This window comes from Zootermopsis nevadensis, unplaced genomic scaffold (genome assembly GCF_977971745.1).
Source record: "Zootermopsis nevadensis isolate Lab colony 2312 unplaced genomic scaffold, Znev_1.0 Znev_ptg000016l, whole genome shotgun sequence".
NCBI classification, from domain to species: Eukaryota; Metazoa; Arthropoda; class Insecta; order Blattodea; family Termopsidae; genus Zootermopsis; species Zootermopsis nevadensis.
In genome coordinates, this window is record NW_028259148.1 from 7729726 (window position 1) to 7739526 (window position 9801).

The 9801-nt window shown below is 36.5% G+C and overlaps 1 protein-coding gene across 3 annotated transcripts; it reads left to right on the forward strand.

The window, feature by feature from the left end:
• The first annotated feature begins 288 nt into the window (after nt 1-288).
• On the forward strand, nt 289-7690 carry LOC110826930 (uncharacterized). Of its 3 annotated transcripts, XR_015535307.1 has the most exons (5): nt 289-399; nt 2746-2774; nt 4479-4600; nt 4837-5364; nt 7108-7690. XR_015535307.1 is itself a non-coding variant. In XM_022058065.2 (4 exons), the coding sequence occupies exons 1-4, from the start codon at nt 328-330 to the stop codon at nt 7240-7242; spliced, it is 1122 nt and encodes a 373-aa protein (XP_021913757.1). In that variant the 5' UTR covers nt 289-327; the 3' UTR covers nt 7243-7690. The 3 variants fall into 3 exon arrangements, 2 of the variants coding, with proteins under 2 accessions (XP_021913757.1, XP_021913759.1); XM_022058065.2 differs by having other exon boundaries at nt 4479-5364; XM_022058067.2 differs by lacking the exon at nt 4837-5364.
• Nucleotides 7691-9801: the final 2111 nt, after the last annotated feature.

A 9801-nucleotide genomic window follows, 5' to 3' on the forward strand; every position in this document is an offset into this window, starting at 1 on the left:
TGACTCAAACTTAGCAAGCCACAAAACACATTGAACCTTCCTCTGCACCGTAATCATGGCGACTAACACGCTTCACGTGGCTATTGACCTTGTAATACAGCGCGCATGCGCTAGAACCTGTTTACGTAGCGATAAATTGGAGAGTTTCTATTTATTGTGACGTTCCAAAACTATGACTATTTGTTACCCCACCATTATTCATATTCGTAGGTAAATAATGTTCCTACGCCATGGTGTTTACATAATTGTTGCCAAATTGCTATGGTTACTCTGTTCAGTTGTGCTGTTCTGTGGTATTAAGAATACGGAATACGAAGGGAGTTAAACATGTTTAGAAAAGAACGTAATAACGAAAAGAATTTAAGCAGGAGATGGTGGCAATTTTTCTGTACAAAAAAGGTAAGCAAAATTTACCCGATGTTAATTGTACGAACTGTGTCCGTGTAACGAAATAAGAACACAATATAATTTATTTGCGTTTCATATATCCTTCATAGAGCCACGGTGGTCTAGCGGTTAGAACGCTGGCCTTGTAATCCTGGGGGTCTTGGGTTCGATTCCCGGCGGTGCCCGAATTTATAACTTGTGTTGGGCAAGGCCGTGGTCTAGGCATCACGGAGTTTTCCTCAGGGGGCTTCCCCGGTTTCTCCGTGGCATCCCAACAATTACTCCATTCACACACAGAAGAAGGCAATGGCAAACCACTTCTGGATCATCTGCCAAGAACGTATATGAACAGGTCCCAGTCCGAGAAAAGGATGGAAGGATCCTGTTCGTATGGACCTGTCGTCAGACAGAACACTAAATAAATAAATATAAAATATATCCTTCATAGGCCGAAGCCAAGGATGTGGAACATGTTATACCAGAAATACGGTGCTTGTTTCTAATACAATTGTAAATAGTCATTAACAGTTTACAGCAAAACTAATTATAGAAGGCATCACCATCATTACTTACATGTGTTTATAATAGTCGAGAATGTTTAGCATATTCTTCTATGGAGTAGGAGGACTGAAATACTAAATTTTAACAAGTTTTTGAAGAAGAGGCTGTGAGAATCTCTGAAATGTCCATTAATATAGACCAAGTACAAGGCACAACCTTCTCTAGTGTCACGACTTCTTTTCTGTCTGTTCTGCTATAACCTATCCGGCCACATTTCTAAGAAATTACATTTCGCTTGCTTGAATTATGACTGCTTATGTCTTTCGCAATGTCCAAGTTTTACTTTTAAATCTGTAAATCTGGCAATGAAAATATTTCTTGGAGAGCTACATAATTAGTGCTCTTCGTCATATATGATTATAATAATAAAATAAACTAGGATGAGATGGGCCGGGCATGTACCAAGCATGGGGGGAGATTACAGATGCGTTGGAGAGGAGAAACTACCTGTGAGACATCTCAGGGATGGGAGGATAATATTAAAATAAACCTTACATAAGATATGTAGTTGTGAAAGAGATTTTTTCTGGCTCAGCATAGTTACGAAAGGTGGAGTTTTTTCTCGCGATAATTAACGTTCTGATTTCGTAGAACAGTAATATTTTTGCCCAACCGAACAACGACTAGCTTCTGAAGAAGGATATATTTAATATACGAGGTGCGATCGGAAAGTTTCAAGACTGTGTCAATAGAGGGCGAACCGGATGTAGTACGAATGTAGTGAATCAGTGTGCCAGCCGGCATCATCGAATTAGCATTTGCTTCTTAGTTACGGGCGTTTTGGTAGTGCATCACACCGACCCTCCTGCGATTTCGGAATGGCGTGTGCATCAAATTTTGCCAAAGACTCGGCAAAACGGCTACGGAAACCTATGAAATGCTAAAGCAAGCATTTGGGGAGTCCGCAATGGGTCGTGCACAAACTTTTGTGTGGCATTCACGTTTTAAAAATGGCCGAACCTCTGTCGATGATGACGAGCGTTCTGGACGACCATCTTCGAGCACAACGCCCGAAAATGTTACGAAGATTCGGCAGGCCATTCACGAAGATCGACGTCGTACCATCAACGACTTGTGCGACATTGTTGGGATAGGCTATGGGACCTGTCAGCTGATTCTAAAGGAAGAACTCCACATGCGACGCATCCTGTCTGAGGACCAGAAGCAGAATCGACTTCTCGTTTGTCAGGAGCTCAAAGATCTTGCAAGAACCGACCCCAACTTCCTTTCTAAGCTCCGTGTGATTTCTTCCTCTTCCCAAAGAAGAAAATTCAGCTAAAGGGAAGGAGATTTGAGACGATAGAAGAGATTCAGGCAGAATCGCAGATGGTGCTTGACAGGCTGACAAAGAAAGATTTCCAGGGATGCTTCCAGGCTTGGCAGCGGCGCTGGGATCGTTGTGTTCACTCCCAGGGGAACTACTTCGAGGGTGATGGATGAATTTAATACCTGAGATAAGTGTACGGGTTTTTATAGGCGCAGTCTAGAAACTTTCCGATCGCACCTCGTACATCTATGTGTAATTTTAATTTAAATTTCTCCAGCGGGTGGATAGATATAATAATAACTGTTGAACAATTACAATGGCTTGTGTTGGTGCTTTACAAATTAAACTACTTTTTCAGTATTTCTTTGGTGGCGATTGTAAACAAATGATTCAAAATGATTAATATTTTGTTTTTAATGTTTTAGACCGTACAATGCATCATGATAGTTTTGTGACTAAATACGATGACCAGACACGCGATTTTTCAGTGTCTAGATTTCCTATTATGTATTATTTCTTCTTTTTTTCAGGCTACTGCCAAAAGTGATATTAGAGTCAGGTATGTAAACTGCATTGTGCAAAATGCTAAACTCTTAGTTAAATACATGAGATGCATCAATTGCTTAGGCTATTGGCTCACCTATACTGAACTTGGCTAATATTGGCTATTATACTCCAGTATCTTGTATAAGTGGGCGCAACTAGAATTTGGTACTGTGCCATCTCAGTATCTTACATAAAAATCAAATTTTAAAAGAACATCATACCCCCACTTTTTTACAGTCTACTTGAGAACTGTGTCCATAACTCCCCGCCCCCCCAAAAAAAAGCTCATTATTGTGGCTGATTACGTTCTGAAATGATATGTATAACTGCACTAAATCTAAACTCAACTACGGCACACTTACACAATAGAGCAGAGGTTCCCAAAACGTGGGGCGCCACCCCCCTCGGGGGGGGGGGGGGAGTGTTGTTTGTATGAAAAACTTTTTTTAACGAAATATGGAGAAACATTTTTAACATCCTTTGCTTGATTGAGGCTGTTTAGCTAAATTTTATGTCAAATCTGTTTGCTTGCACTTGTTCTGGAAGGGGGGCGTGAAATTTATGGAATGTTTTAAGGGGGACGCAAGGTATAAAAGTTTGGGAACCTCTAAAATAGATGGTTTCTCCAGCAACGCGTCGTAAAAAAAGGCAAATACAAAACAAAGCTCCTTTTGAAAAGACAACTCTGGGGGAAAAGTATATATCGAAGTTAGGCGCAGGGTTGTCCAAGAAAACGGTGCGTCGAAGGAAAATGTTTAGCACAGAAGATATGAATAATGATGTCTTCAGAATTGTAGCGCCGTGTAGTCTGATAAGTTCACCGACGTTTCAGAGATACTAGCTGCCTCCATCATCAAGGCAATTATCTCTCTAATAATGGAGGCAGCAATTATTCCTGAAACGTCGGTAAGCTTCTACCAGACTACACGGTGCTACAATTCTGAAGACGGCCACCTTCACTCTCGCTGCAATGGAAAACTCAAACCATACAGAGAAAATTTCCTTTTGGAGAAACAAAAGTGGGAAAGTTACCGATGTTTCATGTAAAACAATGCTCACGGATGTCCAGGAATTTCATGCAAGCGCGTTCAAGAAGGGACATTATATAAGAAATATGTGATAATACTATTATCTTCTTTCTGTTGCGAAATATTGACACACGGGTGCCCAAAATGTTCACGAGTCGTCGTTAAAGTAGTAAATAAATAATATTCTCCTCTTGAAAAACACTGCAAAATCGATAATTTTTTATTACTTTGTAAAATGGGCACAGGTTTGTCCACAAAACTCGGTACTTTTAAGAAGTAATAGCAAGAAGATTTCTGTCTTCTGGATTGTGTAATATTTGATGCTTCATAATGGTGTTTCAGTAGCTTGAATAATGTCCATGTTTTAAATACTTGATATTTAATACTGCATGAGTATCGTATGACTATTGCTAGTCTATGATGATATAATGATTTGTATTTAATTCTGACATTTATTTCTGAAATGTTTTGCTGGTATGTAACATTAGTTACAGACTCATTATAAAAGAATTAATTACGTTTCATGAAATAAACATTTTATATTTTTAACAGCAAAGGACTTAGAAATGTAAATTGAAGCATGTGTAGAAATTTGTATTAAACTTGTTTTGTATTTCATGTTGAGTTCAAAGAACATTGTCAATATTACAAAATGGAAAAGTAACTGTTTACAACTCTTTTGACTACAGGCCCGCGATGAGGAAAACGTCTAATAAAAATGAATTACCTTTAAATAACATGGTCGAATGTCATTCAGCAACAATTACGTCTGTAGAGCTACAACAATGGAAAGAAGTGCTGAAGCAAGCAGGTTCAGTTCAAAAGAGTACTAATTGTTTAAAATATGATCACACTGATCTTCAGAGAATTATTGAAAATATGAATAAATGCATTTTTGAAAGAAAAATCCCATCAATAAAGATGGATAATTATGCTGCTGTAGATGCAGAAATTGAAAGACATCGTAGAAAATATAACAACAAAGGGAAATGCCATATTACAGAAGCTAAAAATCCCAACCTTAAATTTAAAATTAAATCCATGCAGGATAAGGTCCACAGCAAAACACAGTTAAATAAGGATATTACGCATTTCTTGAAGAACACTGAAGAGAGGCTGGTATCGCAGGATAAGAATTCAACTGAGAAATTTCATGACAGGAAAGACAAAGAGAAAACATTATTTCGTGAGTACAAAAAGGTAATAAGAGATTGTTTGAAGGAGCTGATGGAGGACCATCAGAGTGCCCTAGAAGAAAAGAATAAATATATAATGAGTTTGGGGATAATTATAAGCAAACTGACAAAACAAAATGAGATGGCAAAGGACGAAATATGTGAGAGAGAACAAGAAGTCTCGAAGTTAAGGGCTGAGAATACAGATACGTTGATTCTCCTCAAAAAGGAGCACCAATGCGTACTAAATTTAAAGATGAGAATCTTAAAGGATTTCAAAGCCAAAATCATTTTCACACCAAAAAAAGAGAGGTTCACATCGGAACTTTGTGGCAGAGAATACCAAGGGAATGTATCGATGACTGAATATAAAGAGATTGGAGTTTTTGCGAAGAACCAGGTAAGCCACTCCTTTCATTCCTATTGAGGATGTAAGTAGTTAAATCGATGTCTGAGAGACAAGTTAAACAATGCCCCCACCCGTCCTCATGTAATAAATATAATATAATCTATCCATACAATTTCACTTTGCGTCTTATATTTAGTTCACTTGTGATGACATGTTTTGCGGTTATAAACCCATCTTCACATCACGATTATCTCTTCCATATTATTATACTGTTGTTAAACACTGGGATTCTAATTGTCTGAAATAGATATTAAATGCCATTTAAAATAAGTGTTACAACACTTCACTTCGTTGACGTAAAATTATGACAGAGAATTAAAATCAGTGAATTAAAAATCAGTTAAGAATGTTTGCTGTTAAATTCCAATAAAAATAAACGTCTTTTCTTAAAACTATGTGCCTCACCAATGTGCAATCTTAGTTATAATTATAATGTTACAACATTCCCATGTAAAATCAGGTAAGTTGGAGTTGCCATGGTCATATTAGTGAAAAGTTGAGAATGGCAACAAGTCACAGCGTGCATTCTGTAGAGCCTGAGTAATTGTAGAGATAATACATATCAAATCTAAAACTTCTTGACGATGGTGAAGAGTCAATTGAATAAAAAATTTTTTTGGATATTATCCATCGTCTAGTTTTATATTTACTAGACGATGGATAATATCCAAAAAAAAAATTATTCAATAGAGATAATACAGATGAACAGTATACATGTATCCTATTTAACGGCATTTGATTATTCTGACACTCTTGACATATTAATATTAAGCAATAAAAATTGTTTGACAAAGCATATCACATTGAGACAAAGAAAGAAATACCATGAAGATTAGAACAAAAAGTTTAGTATGACCACTCGATAGAAGTCTCTGGCACAGATATTTAATTTATCCTCAGAAGTGTTAAAGAAGTTAAATTATAATAACAACCAATTTTGCTTTTGCTCAAGGTCCGTTCTCATGCCTTAAAATTTTGAACTTAAAAGCTAAAATCTTTGCATTTATTCTCTGTGACACAAGACTCTTTAAACTTTTTATAACAATAAACTTAATTGGTTTTTATTTTGTTAACTGATCATTTGCAATTTGTTACTGTCTTTGACTACATGCGCCACACAAAAAGGGAAAAGCAATTACAAATACTCGTAGAGAATAGAAAATTAATTAAGTTGGTGTTTCTGGAAACTTGCACTAAATAACTCAGTTGGTAGACAATTGTCACATTATTGCCTTCTGTAGGTCAATTCATAGCAGAACTACGTACAGACAATCTGACAGATTGCCACTTTACCGTCACTACTCCTACATGGCTGATTACCATACGTGTATAAACACCCAGGTTCACTTCCTATTCCACTGTTCAGTCTTATCAGAAACTGAGCAAAACAAAAATACTCTTAGAAAATTTAATGAAACTATAGTCAGCAATTACTAAATAAATCAATACTTTCAATTCAGCAGTAAGGTTGATGATATGCGGACTCTGATGACTCACAACAGCAATAGCAGTAAACAGTATTATAATTATTCAATCAATCAGGATCATTATATTGGATGTTTTGATGTATTAAAAAGTAATTGTAACTGTAAGTTAATGGTTTCAAATATTAAGAAGTAAAGTGGCAAACCCCAGCGACTTACATTCTTTGTGTGGCTCAATCCATAGCTTCTCAACATGGGTCATCACAGCCTTGCAAGGTCTTTGATAAATGTCTTTTATTTTTTTTTTCAGAAAGGTCCAAGGAAAAGGACAGAAAAGAAAGAGGCTCTAGTTTACTCATCATATGCAGAGAATGGTACACCTAGGCTTGGCACACAAAGACATTTGGCGTCACTAAAGGCAACGAAACCTGCATTATTGATGTAAAAGAAGCCTTTGTACAATAATTTGAAAATTTGAAGACAGCAGGTTTCATTTGAAAACCATTATGGTTACGCTACATTATGCCAGACACTTTAGCTAGGCGTGGTTGGATTCGGATAGATTGCATTAGGATGCCAAGCCTTGGTTGGGTTAGGAGGCCAGACCTAACCTAGATTAACCAAACCCGGCCTCCTAACTAAACCTTGGCTTGGCCTCTTTACTCAACCTACCCCATCCCAACCACACCTAGCTAAACAGCCTACTTTAATTTAGCATAAATACTGTAACTACCACACTACATATTAGTCTACTACACTTAACTTTATCCTTTATAGTGTGCACTACCCTACAACAAATTGTGTCAGCATCACAATCAGATGATTCATAATTTTATGTGTAACAATGAATGATTGAATTAATAAATAAATGAGTTTGGTGTCATAAAGTTAAATCTTGTTGACTTTTTTGCCCCCAGTCTGTTTGCAACTAGCTGGTCAATACGTATGCAGTATCTTGCAGGAGAACTACAACATCAACAGTTATGTCTTGATAACGATCACACAATTGACTTTAGTTTGTTACAGTTATGCCATGGTATGCAAATATTTCTTACAGTATTTAATTATTTAGGTTAGAATTTAATTATAATTTCTAATTAAACAGAATGAAAAGGAGATGCTTTGGCACTGCGATTACTTTTTTTAAAGGTCGAAACAGCGGGAAAATTTCCAGTTCAATGAATGTATTATATGTGTGAGACACTTCATCTCACAGTTTTTCCAGCTACCAACTCCCTAACTGACAAACAATGCAATAAAATACAAACTTTGCTACAGAATCGATTTCCAAGTGTGAGCAGAAAAACAAATCCTCACATCGATTCTTATGTAGCAAATGCTATCTGTGTTATCATTGATCTCTTAAATGGAATAAACATACATGAACAATTTTTAATGTGTTACTCACAAATAAACATTAAGCTTGGTGAACCAACAGTATAAATTAATATACAAAGTAAATTATATTAATGCATAAAAAGTACTAAATATCTTGAATTTTTTAGGTTCTGTTTTTAGTTTTCAAATATTTATTATTATGGCTGATTTTTTATACACAGGCAGGGGGCAAAGTTGAAAACATAGTGAATTATGAAAATAATTCATAAACATTATCATCCCTGCCTTTCAGCAAGGTAGTGCTGTAACTTACAGCATTATCAGTACATATTCCCCACCCCAGTACATCTTATGGGGAACATGTAGAGCAGGGGTGGGGAACCTTTTCATGTTGGAAGTCCGCATTAATTTAGCTGTAATCAAATAAGGCCGCATTCAAGAAACTTCAATTAGATATACTTAAAAATGTATATTATTTTGTAAAAATCTAACTACTATGTACTTCATAATTTCAAAAAATGAAAACTATTTGTTAATTTTAAAGTTAACTAATCTTTTAATGACTTTGTTGTGTCTGCTTTTTGTTGGAAAGCATTTGAATGTTTGGTTGCAGCATGGAGGTCCGCAGTTTCAGTTGATCCTCTAGATGGGTATTTGTCATTTGTGACCTTAAGGACATCTTGAAAAATGTATTAATAAAGATAAAAGGATTTGTTCTGTAAAATTTGGATTCAGTCAAAAGGCCGCACTTAAGGACCTAGAAGGCCACAGGTTCCTCACCCCTGATGTAGAGTATATCTATAATTCATTCTACACATTGCATCAAAGAAGCAACTTAATTCCCAAGAAGTCATGATTTCCTGTAAATAACTGAGAAGTTTCTTCAAGGTTCGCTCTTTGCATACTCTGCACAGATGGAGATCAAGAAAGACATTCCCCAAGTAAGCATAATTTGAGTTTTCATGGCACCAAGTCTGAAGATATCTGCTTTCTTGGTTGTAGTGTCATGTAGTCTAGTAGAAGTATACCAACCTTTAGGGGTCTTTGCTGTGACTCATCACCCTGGTCATGGAGGTAAACTTCTACAACCCAAAAGATAGTCATCTTCATTTCCCAGGAAATTTTTCTGGCATTTTTGCATTAAATGGGATGGACTTGTTTCCTTTCAATTAATGTTCACTTATTTGCGATATTATTGGATATTGCTATGTCGGTTTATAAATGTTAACTTACTGCTCGCAACCAATTCCTAACCTGAGCCGGATGACTCCAATCCACACACAACACACAGAAAAACATGCAATTTTCTCATCCACCTATTTGTTTCACAGGTCCGTCCCATCTCATCTTTGATTTCACCATTCTAATGCTTCGGTTAAGATAATAAAATCACAGAGCTCATAATAAAAAATACCACCAACCTTGTGTCACTTTAACCCGCTTCGGTGAAAATATTCTTCTCGGTATCCCCTTCTCATAATTTGTTCTTCGCTGAATTCGATAGACAAAGTTTAACTCCCATACATAGCGACAGGTACGATCGAAGTCTTCTATATTTCAGTATTTGTGTTTCTGATAGAAGATTGCGAAAATTCCCATCTGCATGGCAGCAACTGTAAGCAGTAAAGAAAGTATTGCACAAAAAACGATCCTGCAGCACATTGCA